This window comes from Rhinopithecus roxellana, chromosome 19 (genome assembly GCF_007565055.1).
Source record: "Rhinopithecus roxellana isolate Shanxi Qingling chromosome 19, ASM756505v1, whole genome shotgun sequence".
NCBI lineage: Eukaryota > Metazoa > Chordata > Mammalia > Primates > Cercopithecidae > Rhinopithecus > Rhinopithecus roxellana.
The window spans coordinates 58,970,220-58,986,478 of NC_044567.1; the positions used below are offsets into that span (position 1 = coordinate 58,970,220).

The 16,259-nt window shown below is 51.9% G+C and overlaps 1 protein-coding gene across 1 annotated transcript; it reads left to right on the forward strand.

The window, feature by feature from the left end:
* The first annotated feature begins 11,398 nt into the window (after positions 1 to 11,398).
* Positions 11,399 to 15,936, forward strand: SOX9 (SRY-box transcription factor 9). The gene is made up of 3 exons (XM_010389446.2): positions 11,399 to 12,203; positions 13,117 to 13,370; positions 13,942 to 15,936. Exons 1-3 carry the CDS (start codon positions 11,773 to 11,775, stop codon positions 14,784 to 14,786), a joined length of 1,530 nt encoding a protein of 509 aa, XP_010387748.1. The 5' UTR covers positions 11,399 to 11,772; the 3' UTR covers positions 14,787 to 15,936.
* The last annotated feature ends 323 nt before the right edge of the window (positions 15,937 to 16,259 follow it).

Here is a 16,259-nt window from a genome sequence, read left to right on the forward strand (position 1 = left end):
GGACTCTTCCAGGTGTAAGAGGGTGGTGGCATCCAAGTTCTGCTTCATAGAGTAAAATGATTTTTAAAATCTGCATCAAGATATAAAAAGGCTGCCACATCCCATAGAGAAGAAAGAAATCCCAGCACACAGCAGAGTAAAATAAAGTAACCATCGCTGTGAAGCAAAGTCAACCCACACACCATTCCTACAAACCCAAACCCGGGAGAAGTTCTCATGAAAAGGAAATTAAACAAATGGAGGACACGTTTGACGTGCATGGTTCAAGTCACACTTTGTTCTCTGCTCCTCAGAGACAAAGGCAGCCAAACCCTGATTAGGGGAGAAGGGAGGAGATAAAATCAGAGATACACTTCACAAAAGAGTGGAGTCCCAGTCTCTCCACGTGACCCAAAAAAGAGCGAAGAAGAGCACAGGGAGAACAAGAAGACTGTGGAGGAGTTGGCTTGCGGGACACCCGTACCCTGAGTTCCGTGATAGCAGCAGCATGAGGAATTCTGTGTGTGCACGCAGCGGCGCGGGAGACAGGCGTGGCCCCTGAGACAAGGCATCCAGAGATCTGCTTCTCCATGAACTGTGTGACCTTGAGCAAGCAGCCAGCTATTGCCAGAGCTTCTGTTTTTTTAGGTGGAAAACAAAGAGAATAATTCCTTCCCCTCACAGCCTCCTAGAGATATGAAGGGAATAGAGCTGAGGAGTGGGTGGAAGGGCACTTCAAAAGCGAAAGCAGGAAGCAGCAGCAAGGAACCTGTATTAGTGATGGAACTATTTGTGAAGGAACAAGAGCAAATGAGTATGTGTGCTTTGGGGTGGCGCATGTGTGTGTGTATGAGAGAGACAGCGGGAGAGAATGAAAAGGAGTGTCCTCCCAGGATTCCCCCACGTCAGTGAGTGATGGTGCAGTGTGCGAATGGGTGTTTATTCAGGGAGACTGCATAGAGCTGTCATCACTGAGTCCAGGCAAAGGCTGATTGCAGGGGAGAGGCGTAGAGGCCACAGCTGTGGGTGGAAGCTGACAAAGAAGAGAGAATACAGGCTCTAAATAGACAGGGGGCCAAAACCAAGGCTTCTCCTCCCCAAGCCGGCACCCCACACTTCCTACATGTGGTGGCTGCCCACGGGCTGGAAGAGAGTGCCTCTCCTGTGACCCCTCAGTGCATCACCCCACCCATGTGAGCAACAGGTTTCACCCAGAAGCAGCAAAAAGCTACCGCACTTTTGACATTTAATAACTAAGTAAATAGCTGTTGAAATGAACCCCGCCCATCCTTCCCCACCCCCAAGCCAGTGCAACAGTTGCTGAAGCTAATGTTTCTCTCCTCCTTCTGTCCTCATTTTCCTTTCACCTCTTCCTACTCCTCCTCCTTCTTCCAAATAAATCACACAGTTTGGATTAGGGGCAGGAGTAGTGGTGGTTGATTTTGTTTCTCGAATGCCCCGGGTCAGAGGATGCAGAGTCAGAGAGGCACGAATGACACAGACAACACACACTGTGTACACTCACTGCCATTCTCGCTTTCCCTTTAACTCCCACCCCTCCCCTTCTACAGGAGGGGCTGGGAAGGGATTTGTGCTTCTGGGGCTCTGGGGACTGCAGTCCCTGGGGCCATCTGGGAGTGATTAGCCTACAGATTTCAGGTAGCTCCAGCCACACGTGCAGCCCACATGACACCCGCTAATTCCATACCCACAGCTCTCCTTCTCCAAACAAACAGCAGCACGATTTGCAGAAAGAAGAAAATGCCTTCCCAAGAGGAGCTGCAGAGAAAGGCCAGGTCATAATTGTCTCCTAGGCACCAACTCCCCACAACCACCATCTCCGCCCACAATTCATCCACCAGTCAGCTACACCACCACCAGGGCTCATCTGTGAAAAGGCTGTGCATTGAACTTAGAAAAGCAAGCAAAAAACCAGGAAGAAAAAAAAATTATTTTCATTGTATATTTGGGCAGCAAGGTCTGGGAGTTTTAGAGGTTCTGATATGTTAATAATGATTTCAGTTTGCGGTTTGATTGTTTTCTCAAAACCTGTAAATCCAGGCCAGAAATGTATAAAGATTACAGTCTGAAAGCTTTATATCCATCACTCCAAATATTCTCCACAGGAGGTCTACAACACTCTTTCTTATAGAAGGAAGCCAAGGCCAGGCACGGTGGCTCATGCCTATAATCCTAGCACTTTGGGAGGCCCAGACAGGAGGATCACTTGAGCCCAGGAGTTCAGGACCAGCCTGGACAACACAGTGAGACCCCATCTCTACTAAAAATACAAAAAATTAGCAGGGCATAATGGTGCACCTGTAGTCCCAGCTACTCAGGATGCTGAAGTGGGAGGGCCAGCTAAGCTCAAGAAGTCATAGTTGCAGTGAGCTGAAATCACACCATTGCACTCTAGCCTGGGTGATGAGAATGAGACCCTCTCTCAAAAAAAAAAAAAATCAGAGGGTAGGAAATTTATATGAAGGTGCCAAGACAAGGACAAATTTCCTTGTAAGTGGCATAAGGAACCATCTACCAAACACATTTCAAAGGGAGCCTTAAGGACATTCCATCTAAGTGAGCAAGATGTCCCACTGTGTGCCTAATGGCTAAAATTCTACCATTAGGTATTCATTGCTATATTTTAGCATTCATTCCCCACATGAACATTTATTCAGCAGAGTCTATGTGGCGCACAGACTGAGGATACAAAGAGGATAACACTACATGCTTGTCCTCGAGCAGATCACATTTTAGTGGTGGACAATATATGCACAAAGACAGCAGCACAATAGAAGCCTGAACAAAATGTTATAAAAACACAGAGAGGGGAGCCAATAGCTTTTCCTAGGGAGTCCTCAGATCTTCACAGAGGGGTTAGCATTTAAACTAGATCTCTACCCCTTATTTAAGTCTCACTGCCTCTTAGACTGAGAACATATGAAGCCTTAGTAGTCATTTACTCCATAGTCTGAATAAGTCTCACATCTTTCCCAAGGTAAGATAGGTGCAGACAGCTTTTATCTGGGAGAGACACCTTTCCCTGAAAAGGAGAGTTGCAAGAAAGGACTGAAAGAGGCCGGGCGCGGTGGCTCACGCCTGTAATCCCAGCACTTTGGGAGGCCGAGGTGGGCGAATCACAAGGTCAGCAGATCGAGACCATCCTGGCCAACGTGGTGAAACCCCATCTCTACTAAAAATACAAAAATTAGCTGGGCCTGGTGGCGAACGCCTGTAGTCCCAGCTACTCGGGAGGCTGAGGCAGGAGAATGGTGTGAACCCGGGAGGCAGAGCTTGCAGTGAGCCAAGATCGCGCCACTGCACTCCAGCCTGGGCGAGAGCGAGACTCCGTCTCAAAAAAAAAAAAAAAAAAAAAAAAAGAAAGGACTGAAAGAAAGCCTTCCTAGTATATGAAAAAGAAGAGTGAAGATGAGGTATAAGTCAGTATCTAAATCCAAGATTTTTCAGAATCAAGAGATAACTGAATCTTTTCTCTGAACCCATTCTTTTATTTATTTATTTATTTTATGTATTTATATTTATTTATTTATTTTGAGACAGAGTCTCACTCTGTCACCCAGGCTGCAGTGCAATGGTGCAATCTCGGCTTACTGCAACCTCCACCTCCCAGGTTCAAGCAATTCTCCTACCTCAGCCTCCCAAGTAGCTGGGATTACAGGCATGTGCCACCACACCTGGCTAATTTTTGTATTTTTAGTAGAGACGGGATTTCACCATAATGGCCAGGCTGGTCTCGAACTCCTAACCATAGGTGATTCGCACCCCCTCGGGCTCCCGAAGTGCTGGGAACATGGGTGTGAGCCACTGCGCCTGGCCTGAACCCATTCTGAAGTCTCCAAAACAACTTCACTAGCACTTCCTGGTCGCCTGACTAAATATCAAAATGCTTCGAGCAAAGTGAAGTTGGAATGGGAAATCCCAGAGACAGAAGAAGGGAATAGGTGAGTTTGTATTCTATCCTCTGCCCAGACTGTGCAGGCCACTTGGCTGATGATCCCATAATAACCCAAGAATTGGCTGAAGTAGGCCTTGGGCCTAGCTGAGCTGGGGAAGGTGAGCTTAGAGGCAAATGTCCCTGCTGATATCACCCTGAAGCCCTGCTTTCCTCAAACCTAAGTTCCTGGAGGAGAGTCAGAAACCAGAGAACCATTTAAGTGCCAGGAAAATACAAAGCAATTAGTGACTTTTGCTTTAGGCAGAATCTAAAGGGGAAAAAGAAATCTTTGAGCCTCATGAAACTCCACCTCCCTGGGCCTCTTCCGGAACCACAATGTTCAGCCCACTCAGTGTTTGGCCAGTGCCACTCTCTCCTCCCCCAGAACATTTCTTTGCTCCTGGAAAATCATCTGGAAACTGTCATCACCACTGTGCTGGTTGGCAGATGTCCCCCAAAGAGAGAGTGAAGCGTACCGCACACTACAAGGCATTTCTGGGCTTGGACCAAGAAGGGGTGAGGGCGGGGAAAGAAGATGGCCCAGTCAAAGAGCAACACGACATCAGCAGGGCTCCTGGGGCCAAGAGGAAAGAGATGGGATGGAGTCTGCCACCAAACCCGGAGCTTGGGGTACCACTCCTTACCTGTGCTTTACCTGCCTCCAAAGCACCTTGATGGAGCTGCAAGGACGGGAGGCAGCTTTCTATGACCTGTGAGTCGTCTCAGGGAAATAGAGGGGGAATCCATGAAAGAGGCAGCAAGAGAGAGACTCAGAACATTATGAGCCCAGAGGGCAGAGCAGAGTTCATGTAGACAGAGGCTGGATTCTGATGGAAATCAGACCTGGAGACAACAGCAGAGACCAAATCTTGTCTCCTTCAGAAGTTTAGGCACATTGTCAGCCCTCAAGCAACATTCACTGAATTGATTTATTCAAAAATGAGAATGATTTGACGTTGTGCTAAATGGGAGAGACATGACAAGTGACAGGGAAAGACAGGATGGAAAGGACATGGTGTCTCCACTGCGTTGTACTTCCTCTACCCAGAACTCTACTCCGTCATCTGGAGTCCCAGAAACATTTAGATGTAGCCACCCCATTCCCCTAATCCCTGCCCAGCCTCATGTTCGTCCATGCTTTGCAAATTTGCAAGCACTCGCAACCGCCTGCTTTGCCACCCATGATACCGCATATATTTAACATAGTTGGGGTTCAAACTAATGCTCTACTGGGAGCTCCCTAGGAAAACTCTAGAGCCAGGTCCCTGGGGAGAAGTGGACCCTGGAGGCATGGGGATGGGGTGAACGCCTGCGTGGAATATCTGAGCAAACCCACTCTGCCTTTCTGTCCAATCATATGGTAGAAAGCATACATTCCAGGTATGGTAGCAACCCCTCCCTCAGTCAGTCAGACACCACCTTTTCTCCTGGCTGCTGAGGAAAACATCTCAACCTATGAGATGTCTCCACTGCTCCAAGAAAATGAGTATTTAGGGGAAAGATTAAATGCCCATATACTTGAATCTATAGTGACCCTACCCCTAAATTATACTAGTAACTGTTTATCTGTCTCTGCTTTGCCTGTGGATATTAAGGCAGATGATACAAAAAGTCTTCTTTTGCCAACCAAAACTGACAGTTTGGCGAGCTTTAGGGGGACCCCAGAGGGAATCAGGTTCTGTAATACAGTTGATGCCTTCTGACTTGTTTTCAGGACTTCTCTCACATTTTAGCCAACCTGGAAACTAGGGAAGAAAAAGTAACAGGTTCCAGTCCTAGAACTCTGCAAAAGGAAACAACCTTCCCTTTCTCGTGGGGGTAAACACATATGATCCAAAAGATAGTGACAGGAACACTGTTATATTTTCCAGGTCTTAATGATTTGGAAGGGGAGAGGGTCCAAAAATACTGTCCTCCCCTACGCCAGTTCAAATTTCACAACCCATCCAGAAAACAAGGCTGAAGACAGAAAAAGAAGACATTTACTATTCCACTTCTCCCTTTTACATCAGTGAGAGAAAGGGCCTTGGGAGAAAGATGGCACAGAGACAAAAGAAAGAAAGAAAACCAAAAATCTCTGCTTTCTCAAAAATCCCTGGTCTGCCAATTCAGGCTGGGAGAGACCCCAAGGGCAGCCTGTCTCTCCTGCAGCCTTGCAGTCAGCGACAGGCACCATGAAATTAATTTGAAATAAACAATGACAAAGCAGGAAGCTCAACGGGTCCCTGAGTTGCTTTGGGCCCCCACTCCTCCTCAAAGCCCCTGGGCTGTTTAACAAAGCCGTGGGTCCGCCTACCCCAAGCACTTTTTGTGATGTCACAGCTCCGAGGACCATCAGGGGGCTTTACTCTCGCGGAAGCCCAAAAGTTGGGGTCTGACCTCATGACCTTGGCCTTCCCAGGGGCGGGGGGCCCTTGGGACAGGACGCGCTGCCCCCCGAGTCCGGAGCTCAGGCCAGTGGCAGTCGACCTAGCCCCTGAGACTCCCTCACGCCGCTCCTAAACCAAAACGGAACCCAACACGAAGCTGGGTGAAGCTGTAGCTTGCAGGAGCCAGGGAGATGCGCTCTGCCCGGGATTTCCCGGGTCCTGCTGAGACGGAAAGGATTGCAGGGAAGACAGGATAATTCGTCCTTAACTCTGACTGTTACCTTCGAAATTGTACCTTACAAGCATGTCCTCTATTTCCGTGGCTTGATGGGGACATTTTCTCTGATTAAGATCCGGAATAATCGCCCACCCAATGGGATCTCTTAGAGGGAAGCGCTGGTGAGGATACCTCCAGGCTGAGAGGAAATCATCGCCATTGAGCCTGCCCTCCCCTAGGGAAACCCCACCCCACAAAACCATCTTGAGCATCTCGGCTGTCTTTGGTCGGTACCTGAGGCTGAATAGACCTAAACTGAAGGGCGATCGAGGGGGAGGAGCAGGTGCTGGTGCGGAGGAAGCTCCAGGGGCCGAAGTGGCCCCCCGCCGAGTGTGTCGCAAAGGAAGCACCACTGCGTTGAGCGCTGATTTTATCTTTATTTAAAATCACCTTCAGCTAAAACTGCCTAAAAGACTTTTTACAAGAGTGGGAGTGGGCGTTAGGGGGAAGAGCTGGCCTAGGATATTTTCCGCAGGGCGTTCTAGGGATGAGTTGAGGGAATCCGCAGGACGCGCGGCTCCCCGGTGCCACCGCTAAGGACAGATATTTTCGGAAAACCCAGAATGAGAAAAGGTCACACTCCCTCCGGGAGCGCAGTTCCTTTGGGACTGGGGCCTTCCACTCCCACCCCTCCTTTTTCCCTGCTCAGCTCTGCAGCTCCATGACCAGCCAGCTCGTCCAGTCTCTGGCTTGGGCTCCGGTCCGTACCCCCGGGGCGCCCTGCTGTGTTACAGCCGCCCAACGTCCCCAGACCCGGCCAGGTCACCGAGGCAGACTGGAGGTTCGCGCTCCCTCACCGGACACCTCCCGTCCACCTCATCTTTCTTTTTTTCGAAAACAGGAAAGGGAAGAAAACTGAAACACCCCTCTTGGTCTGCAGTTTTAGCGGGATCGGGATTCCACAGCCCTGGGTGGCACATGCTGAACAACTTCCCAAAGCCGGGCTCCCGTGTGGGGAGAAACACACACGCAGGAATGCACATTCATCGCGTGTTCGCAACTGTCGCTGGGAGGTCTGGCGGCTGTGATGGGACATGCACTCACTCGGGCAACACGTCCAAAGGTCACATCTATTCGGTCAGTCAACAGATATTTATTGCGCACCTACGACGCTATCTTCTACTTTCCTTTTCCCCTTAGCTGTTGCTGTCCAGCCAAGCGCCCGTCCTGAGACGGGCTTATACAGGCTGCTCCCTGCCACAAGAAACTCGTGTCCGGCGTGAAGAGCGAACGATAAACACTCTCCAATCCCAGCGAAAAGTACTAATCACAGGAGGGGCTGGGAGCCCGGGACCCGGGGACCTGTCCCCCCAGGGATTGGAGTCTTCTACCTGCAAGGGACCCGGCCCGGGGAACTGGAATGGAGAAGGGGTAACCCCTTCTCTCACCTCTAATGAGAACATTGCCCGGGGCTGAGACATTTGGGAGACACCGCTGCTTACCCCACCAAACTTTCCCTAAGGACAGAGAAGCGTTCCTACTGAAAACGGATTTAAACACTGTCCCCACTTTCGCTAAGGAAGTTTGGATAGGGAGGTTGTGGTCCCTAATTCGCCAGGTGAAAGGAACCCCATCCGCTCGCATCTATCACCCCCATCCTGAGCACTGCGTGTTTGCGCGAAATTTGCCCTATGCCAGCAACTCTGGGCTCGGGTCTCAGCTCCCGCGTAGACGCGGAGGAGAGATTGGCGGCCCCCGCTGGGGAATTCAGCCCGGCGCCGGCCCAGAACGTGCAAGAGGGGGAAAGGCGGAGATCCCAGACCTCGGTTTCCCGAGGGCTTCCCTGGGGAGCCACTCGCACCTCCGCGTCTCCGCTCCCTGCGGCAGACCTCGCGGCGCTTGCTCGAGAGCGGGTATCCGAAAGCACGTCCGGAGCACGGAGAAGCGCCCTCGGTCTCCTGCCTCTTGACCTACGCCCTTTCCCTCCCTCACCGCATCAGATGGAGGACCCTGACTCCTTTCACCCGTGGCTAAATGTTCTAGCTAACACTGGGTCAACAGCCTCAGTTTCCAGATCTGCAACCTGAACATCAGGAGCGGGTTCCTTTTCCTCTACCTGTGCCTGAGGTCCTCTGGTCAGGGACTGCGCGCGTCTTCCCAAGTCAGGGAGGAGGGGTCGGGGCCACCTGAGAAAGACACAACGAAGCGAATGGAGCCCCTGAATGGGGAAAGGGGAGTGGACACCGGGAAGCCCCTGCAGAAATGCAGGACCGATCCACTCGCGAATTGACGGTACCACGCGCTAGACTTGGCCTGACTGTGGCAACGCTTGGCACCTGGGGGATAGGGGCCTTCTCCTGGCCTCAGTCCCCAAATTCTGCGCAGAATGGAAATGGCTGGCATCTCAAGTGCTCTTTTTCAACCCGGTTCTCTACAGACACAAGTTCCCTCACTGAGCTGCGCAGAGGTGGATCCGCACAGGAGGGAATATTGCGTAGGAATTCCTGCAAATATAAATCTCAGCAGCAAAGCAGTCCAGATTGAGTGGAACACACCACCCCCAGCCACCACCATCCAATTTTTCCTTGGTTCGCGGAGTTGGAGACAGTTTCTGGGCTTTTGGCGCCCCCTCTGGATACAGATGAAAACTGCAGCCCATTTTTAAGTCGCCTGTTCATCATAAGTTTTCAGGAAGATGTAAAATTTAAAAATGCTTGCATCAAATCAACGGGAAATGTAAAAATCCCCGTCGTTTATGACGTAAAAGTCTATATATTAGTATCTTATTGCATGATTGCATTAAAATATGTTTATACATATACGTATATATCTTGACACATATTTAGTGAAATATTCCAAAATATCTTAGTCACAGCCTTCTTCACTGACTTTATGCCAGCAAACATGGTAATTACAATATAACACGACTAAGTACAGACGACCAGTCTAAAATGTCTGCCCGCTAGTCTCCGAGTCTCCTGAATCAGGTGTCTGAGAATCACACAGTTATACTGTACACACAAAGCCCTTCTACCCAGGACACAGAAACGCAGACTTTTTTCTCCTAGGAAAGGAGGATGCTGTTCTCACACTTTCTGAAAGTAATCACAGAGCCAAGGATAGGAAGCTATTGTATGCAAATTTCTTAAATTTGTAAACAAACTATGGGGCACCAGAAACATCCTATTTGAATAAGTTACATTCGTTAAAAAAAAAAAACAAAACAAAAACAAAAAAAAAACGCTGTTGAACCAGGCTATAACTTACTACCTTATGAAGAGATGAAGAGTTCCATTTCCTATAAGAAATGTCGGGCTTCTTTCGAAGACATCGAGAGAAAACAAGATTTTTAAAAATTCTCCCGGAAGGACATTGATTTGGATCTTGTGATAGTGTCCTCACTTCGCAAATTAGAAAGGGGAAAAAAAAAAAGTTTTTAATATGATGTGGGCCGATTCACCATAACAATAATTTAATTAGAGGCGAATTTTTGCAAGAGTCCAAAAGGGGGGGACGGGGAGTTTAAAATAAAAGAGTTTTCCCAATGTTGTGCGTTTATTTGGGATTCTGAAAGCACGGAACCCGCAAGCGACCAAGATTTTTCTTCTGTCCCAGAGCAGATAGCTCTGCACTTACCCAACCTGGCTCTAAGCATTTCGTGTGAACACAAAGGTTGTGCTCAAATCACACTTGGAATACATGAGAGACACCACCAATGCCTCCCCCGGAACTCCAAACTGTACGCAGGTCTGAACCGACCGGACTGGAGTCAGAAGCACCGGCGCTTCACCCCTTCAGGTGTTTAGTAAATGCCAGCAAAAGCGGGCAAGCAGCACCACTCTGCCAGAGTGGAGCATTTTGTCTGCCGTGGTGCCCATTTGTTTGGCCTTTTACAAACCAAGTGACTGGCCTGGGCCTCGCGGCCCGGGACAGCCGCATTGGCAAACTTCGATCTCTCAAAGCCAGAGCAGTCAGCAAACTCTCCCCAGGCAGGGCGACTCAGCTGACGTTTCTGACTCGGCCAGGAGGCAAAGACCAAAACGTCTGAGCAGTAGCCCTGTTACTGAGGAGCGTCGGCGGGGTCGCGGGACTGGAGAAAGACTTGTCAGAGCTCAAGGTCGGTGTGGCGCGGGGCGGCCCCGAGAGCGCGGGGATCCTGCGTGGCCACGGCCGCCGCTGCCAACCTTCGCGGGGACTTAGCTTTGCTTTCCATTGACTCCCTTTGCAAAAGCGCAGCAGAATCCTGACCAGCCGCACCAGCCCCGGCGAACCCGAGCATGTTAATCTATTTATGTGGATTATTACGGAGGAACAGCGGGCGTTGAGTCACCAAAACATTTGCTTCAAAAGACTATTTCCAAGCACTTTTGCAGGCAGGCAGGCCCCAGGCACGTAAACTCGGCTACGCATTAAGAAGCGGCTGCTTTTCGAATACTACCAACTCCAGCTAAGTCCCCTGTGCCGCGGAGAGAGCAGTGAAAATAAATGTCGGAGGTGGGGGTAGATCTTAGTCTAGACATACACACTTGCGCGCGCGCACACACACACACACACACACACACACACAAAGATTCGCGCGGAGAAGTCACTAAAATTCTGGCATTCCGAGAGTTCGACAAACTTACACACTTGGAAGTCCCGGGTCCCCCGCCTTCCCCGCAGCACCCCCCGCCCCCCCTACCCTACCGTCCACCCTTCGGCTGCGCTCCCCTCCCCTCTCCTCCCCTCCCGTCTCGTCACCCAGCCCAGTGCCACAATCCTCCTCCCTCCCCAAAATCTGGTCCAATCAGCTGCCTGCCAACCCTGGGACTGCTGTGCTGTGATTGGCGGGTGGCTCTAAGGTGAGGCGGAGTATTTATTAAAGAGACCCTCGGCTGGGAGTTGGAGAGCGGAGAGCGGAGCTCGAAACTGACTGGAAACTTCAGTGGCGCGGAGACTCGCCAGTTTCAACCCCGGAAACTTTTCTTTGCAGGAGGAGAAGAGAAGGGGTGCAAGCGCCCCCACTTTTGCTCCTTTTTCTCTCCTCCTCCTCCTCTCCAATTCGCCTCCCCCCACTTGGAGCGGGCAGTTGCGGACTGGCTCCGCGCCTCCCTAAGTGCTCGCCGCGGTAGCCGGCCGTCGCGCCAGCCTCCCCGGGAGCCGCTCGCTCCGCATCCGGGCAGCCGAGGGGAGAGGAGCCCGCGCCTCGAGTCCCCGAGCCGCCGCGGCTTCTCGCCTTTCCCGGCCACCCGCCCCCTGCCCCGGGCCCGCGTATGAATCTCCTGGACCCCTTCATGAAGATGACCGACGAGCAGGAGAAGGGCCTGTCCGGCGCCCCCAGCCCCACCATGTCCGAGGACTCCGCGGGCTCGCCCTGCCCGTCGGGCTCCGGCTCGGACACCGAGAACACGCGGCCCCAGGAGAACACGTTCCCCAAGGGCGAGCCCGACCTGAAGAAGGAGAACGAGGAGGACAAGTTCCCCGTGTGCATCCGCGAGGCCGTCAGCCAGGTGCTCAAGGGCTACGACTGGACGCTGGTGCCCATGCCGGTGCGCGTCAACGGCTCCAGCAAGAACAAGCCGCACGTCAAGCGGCCCATGAACGCCTTCATGGTGTGGGCGCAGGCGGCGCGCAGGAAGCTCGCGGACCAGTACCCGCACTTGCACAACGCCGAGCTCAGCAAGACCCTGGGCAAGCTCTGGAGGTAGGGCCCGGCGGAGGCGGCGCGGCAGGGTGGGCATCGCGGTGGCGGGGGGCGCTGGCCAGGGCTGACTTGCCCCGCCCCGCCTCCCATCGCCCGGGAGTTGCGGTTCCGGGAGCCGGCGGGATGGGGGTGGGAGTGGGAACGGGGTGTAACTGTGGCTCATAGTTTGTCAAAGTTCTTGGGCTGCTTGCAGGGACGCGAAGGAGGGGGTGGTAACTGGAAGGGGTGGGGGAGGTAGCTGGAGGATGGACGAAGACTGGTGGGAGACGGAAGGGGGGGGCTGCCATCCTGCTCTCCCGTCGCCTGGAAGCTCAATCAGGGCGGGGAAGTGAAGCTTGCCTTCCCCCACCCCGCCCCTTAAAACTGCACTCTCTCGTGCAGCCCCCCCCCCTACACACACCCACGGAGATGGGGCAGGGGAGAAACCGAGGAGACCCTTGGCAGGCAGGAATTGGGAGGCAGGAGGAGGGAGGCTGCTGGAAATAGGTGGGAGTGTATGAGGCGGGGGTGAGAATTGGAGAGCTTCTTGCAGCTTAAGTAATTTGGGGAAAGGTTTTTAAGGGTGTTGGGGTTGGGGGCGATAACTCCAGCAGCAAAGGCGTTTAGGGGGCAGCAGCGGGAGTCGTTTTCATCTTCAGCGTTTCCAAAATAGAAATAAAAGGGGAGGGGAGGGGAGGGGAGGGAGGGGCGGGGAGTGACCGCTCAGGTCGGACTGCAAGAACTTATTTATTTGTTTATTTTTAAGAAAAGTTATTATGAGCTGTGGTTGCAGGCAGGAGGGAAGATGGGGTTGTATGCAAAGGAAGCCAAGTGGTCTGGGTCGCCGCCTCCTCCCCGCCGACCTGACAGTTTGGCGGGTTTCACTGACCCCTCTCCCTCTTTTTCTCTGTGCCCCCCGCCCCGCCCCGAGCAGACTTCTGAACGAGAGCGAGAAGCGGCCCTTCGTGGAGGAGGCGGAGCGGCTGCGAGTGCAGCACAAGAAGGACCACCCGGATTACAAGTACCAGCCGCGGCGGAGGAAGTCGGTGAAGAACGGGCAGGCGGAGGCAGAGGAGGCCACGGAGCAGACGCACATCTCCCCCAACGCCATCTTCAAGGCGCTGCAGGCAGACTCGCCGCACTCCTCCTCCGGCATGAGCGAAGTGCACTCCCCCGGCGAGCACTCGGGTGAGTCGCCCCTCAGCCCCGAAGGACAAGCCACCTCCAACCCACCTGGCACACCCCCTGCCCTCCACCTGGGAGATTCTTCGTGGGGACTTTATGCTTCCCGGGAGGTACACACTACCCTTTGCGCTGTCCCGCTCCACCTCTCTACCCAGAGCCTAAGAGGCACCCAAACACACACACATACACACACGCACCCCAACTCAATCCCAGCATCCGAAGAGATTAACTTTTTTTATTGGGAGGTAAAATGCCCTTACAAGCCTTACGAGACCAACCCCTTCTTCCTTTGCTCCCCCACCCCAAAAGCATACACAGGGCTCTTCTACAAGTAGCAATTTGTTCTTCCGGACCCTCCGGGCCCCAGACCCTCCCCTGATAAAAGGGGGCTGTCCAGTGTGTACCGGCGGGTTAATCATTGGGCGAGTTATCTCCGGTGCAGCGCGCCTCCCGCGCGGGAGCGGGCCCTTACTACACTTTAGCAGCGAGGGAGGGTCCCCGGAGGGTGCCTAAGACTAGGGCGTCTGCACAGCCCTTGTTGATTTTCCCGTGCTTGTTCTTTTATTGTTTGCAGGGCAATCCCAGGGCCCACCGACCCCACCCACCACCCCCAAAACCGACGTGCAGCCGGGCAAGGCTGACCTGAAGCGAGAGGGGCGCCCCCTGCCAGAGGGAGGCAGACAGCCCCCCATCGACTTTCGCGACGTGGACATCGGCGAGCTGAGCAGCGACGTCATCTCCAACATCGAGACCTTCGACGTCAACGAGTTTGACCAGTACCTGCCGCCCAACGGCCACCCGGGGGTGCCGGCCACGCATGGCCAGGTCACCTACACGGGCAGCTACGGCATCAGCAGCACCGCGGCCACCCCGGCGGGCGCGGGCCACGTGTGGATGTCCAAGCAGCAGGCGCCGCCTCCACCCCCGCAGCAGCCTCCGCAGGCCCCGCCGGCCCCGCAGGCGCCCCCCCAGCAGCAGGCGGCGCCCCCGCAGCAGCCAGCTGCGCCCCCGCAGCAGCCACAGGCGCACACGCTGACCACACTGAGCAGCGAGCCGGGCCAGTCCCAGAGAACGCACATCAAGACGGAGCAGCTGAGCCCCAGCCACTACAGCGAGCAGCAGCAGCACTCGCCCCAGCAGATCGCCTACAGCCCCTTCAACCTTCCGCACTACAGCCCTTCCTACCCGCCCATCACCCGCTCGCAGTACGACTACACCGACCACCAGAACTCCAGCTCCTACTACAGCCACGCGGCGGGCCAGGGCACCGGCCTCTACTCCACCTTCACCTACATGAACCCCGCCCAGCGCCCCATGTACACCCCCATCGCCGACACCTCTGGGGTCCCTTCCATCCCGCAGACCCACAGCCCCCAGCACTGGGAACAACCCGTCTACACACAGCTCACCCGACCTTGAGGAGGCCTCCCATGAAGGGCGAAGATGGCCGAGATGATCCTAAAAATAACCGAAGAAAGAGAGGACCAACCAGAATTCCCTTTGGACATTTGTGGGTTTTGTTTTTTATTTCGTTTTTTGTTTTCTTCTTCTTCCTTAAAGACATTTAAGCTAAAGGCAACTCGTACCCAAATTTCCAAGACAGAAACATGACCTATCCAAGCGCATTACCCACTTGTGGCCAATCAGTGGCCAGGCCAACCTTGGCTAAATGGAGCAGCGAAATCAACGAGAAACTGGACTTTTTAAACCCTCTTCAGAGCAAGCGTGGAGGATGATGGAGAATCGTGTGATCAGTGTGCTAAATCTCTCTGCCTGTTTGGACTTTGTAATTATTTTTTTAGCAGTAATTAAAGAAAAAAGTCCTCTGTGAGGAATATTCTCTATTTTAAATATTTTTAGTATGTACTGTGTATGATTCATTACCATTTTGAGGGGATTTATACATATTTTTAGATAAAATTAAATGCTCTTATTTTTCCAACAGCTAAACTTCTCTTAGTTGAACAGTGTGCCCTAGCTTTTCTTGCAACCAGAGTATTTTTGTACAGATTTGCTTTCTCTTACAAAAAGAAAAAAAAAAAAATCCTGTTGTATTAACATTTTAAAAAGAATTGTGTTATGTGATCAGTTTTGGGGGTTAACTTTGCTTAATTCCTCAGGCTTTGCGATTCAAGGAGGAGCTGCCTTAAAAAAAAATAAAGGCCTTATTTTGCAATTATGAGAGTAAACAATAGTTTAGAGAAGCATTTGGTAAGCTTTATCGTATATATATATTTTTAAACAAGAGAAAAACACCTTGAGCCTTAAAACCATGCTGCTGGGAAACACTTGCGCTCTCTTTTAGTGCATTTCCTCCTGCCTTTGCTTGTTCACTGCAGTCTTAAGAAAGAGGTAAAAGGCAAGCAAAGGAGACAAAATCTGTTCTGGGAATGTTTCAGCAGCCAATAAGTGCCCGAGCACACTGCCCCCCATTGCCTGCCTGGGCCCCATGTGGAAGGCAGATGCATGCTCACTCTGTCACCTGTGCCTCTCTGAACACCAGCAGTTAACCTTCAAGACATTCCACGTGCTAAAATTATTTATTTTGTAAGGAGAGGTTTTAATTAAAACAAAAAAAAATTTTTTTTTCAATTTTACCTTCTTTAAAATAGGTTGTTGGAGCCTTCCTCAAAGGGTATGGTCATCTGTTGTTAAATTATGTTCTTAACTGTAACCAGTTTTTTTTTTTTTATTTATCTCTTTAATCTTTTTTTATTATTAAAAGCAAGTTTCTTTGGATTCCTCATCCTAGATTTGTATAAATGCCTTTTTGTCCATCCCTTTTTTCTTTTTGTTGAAAACAAACTGGAAACTTGTTTCTCTTTTTGTACAAATGAGAGATTGCAAATGTAGTATATCACTGAGTCATTTGCAGCGTTTTCTGCCACAGAC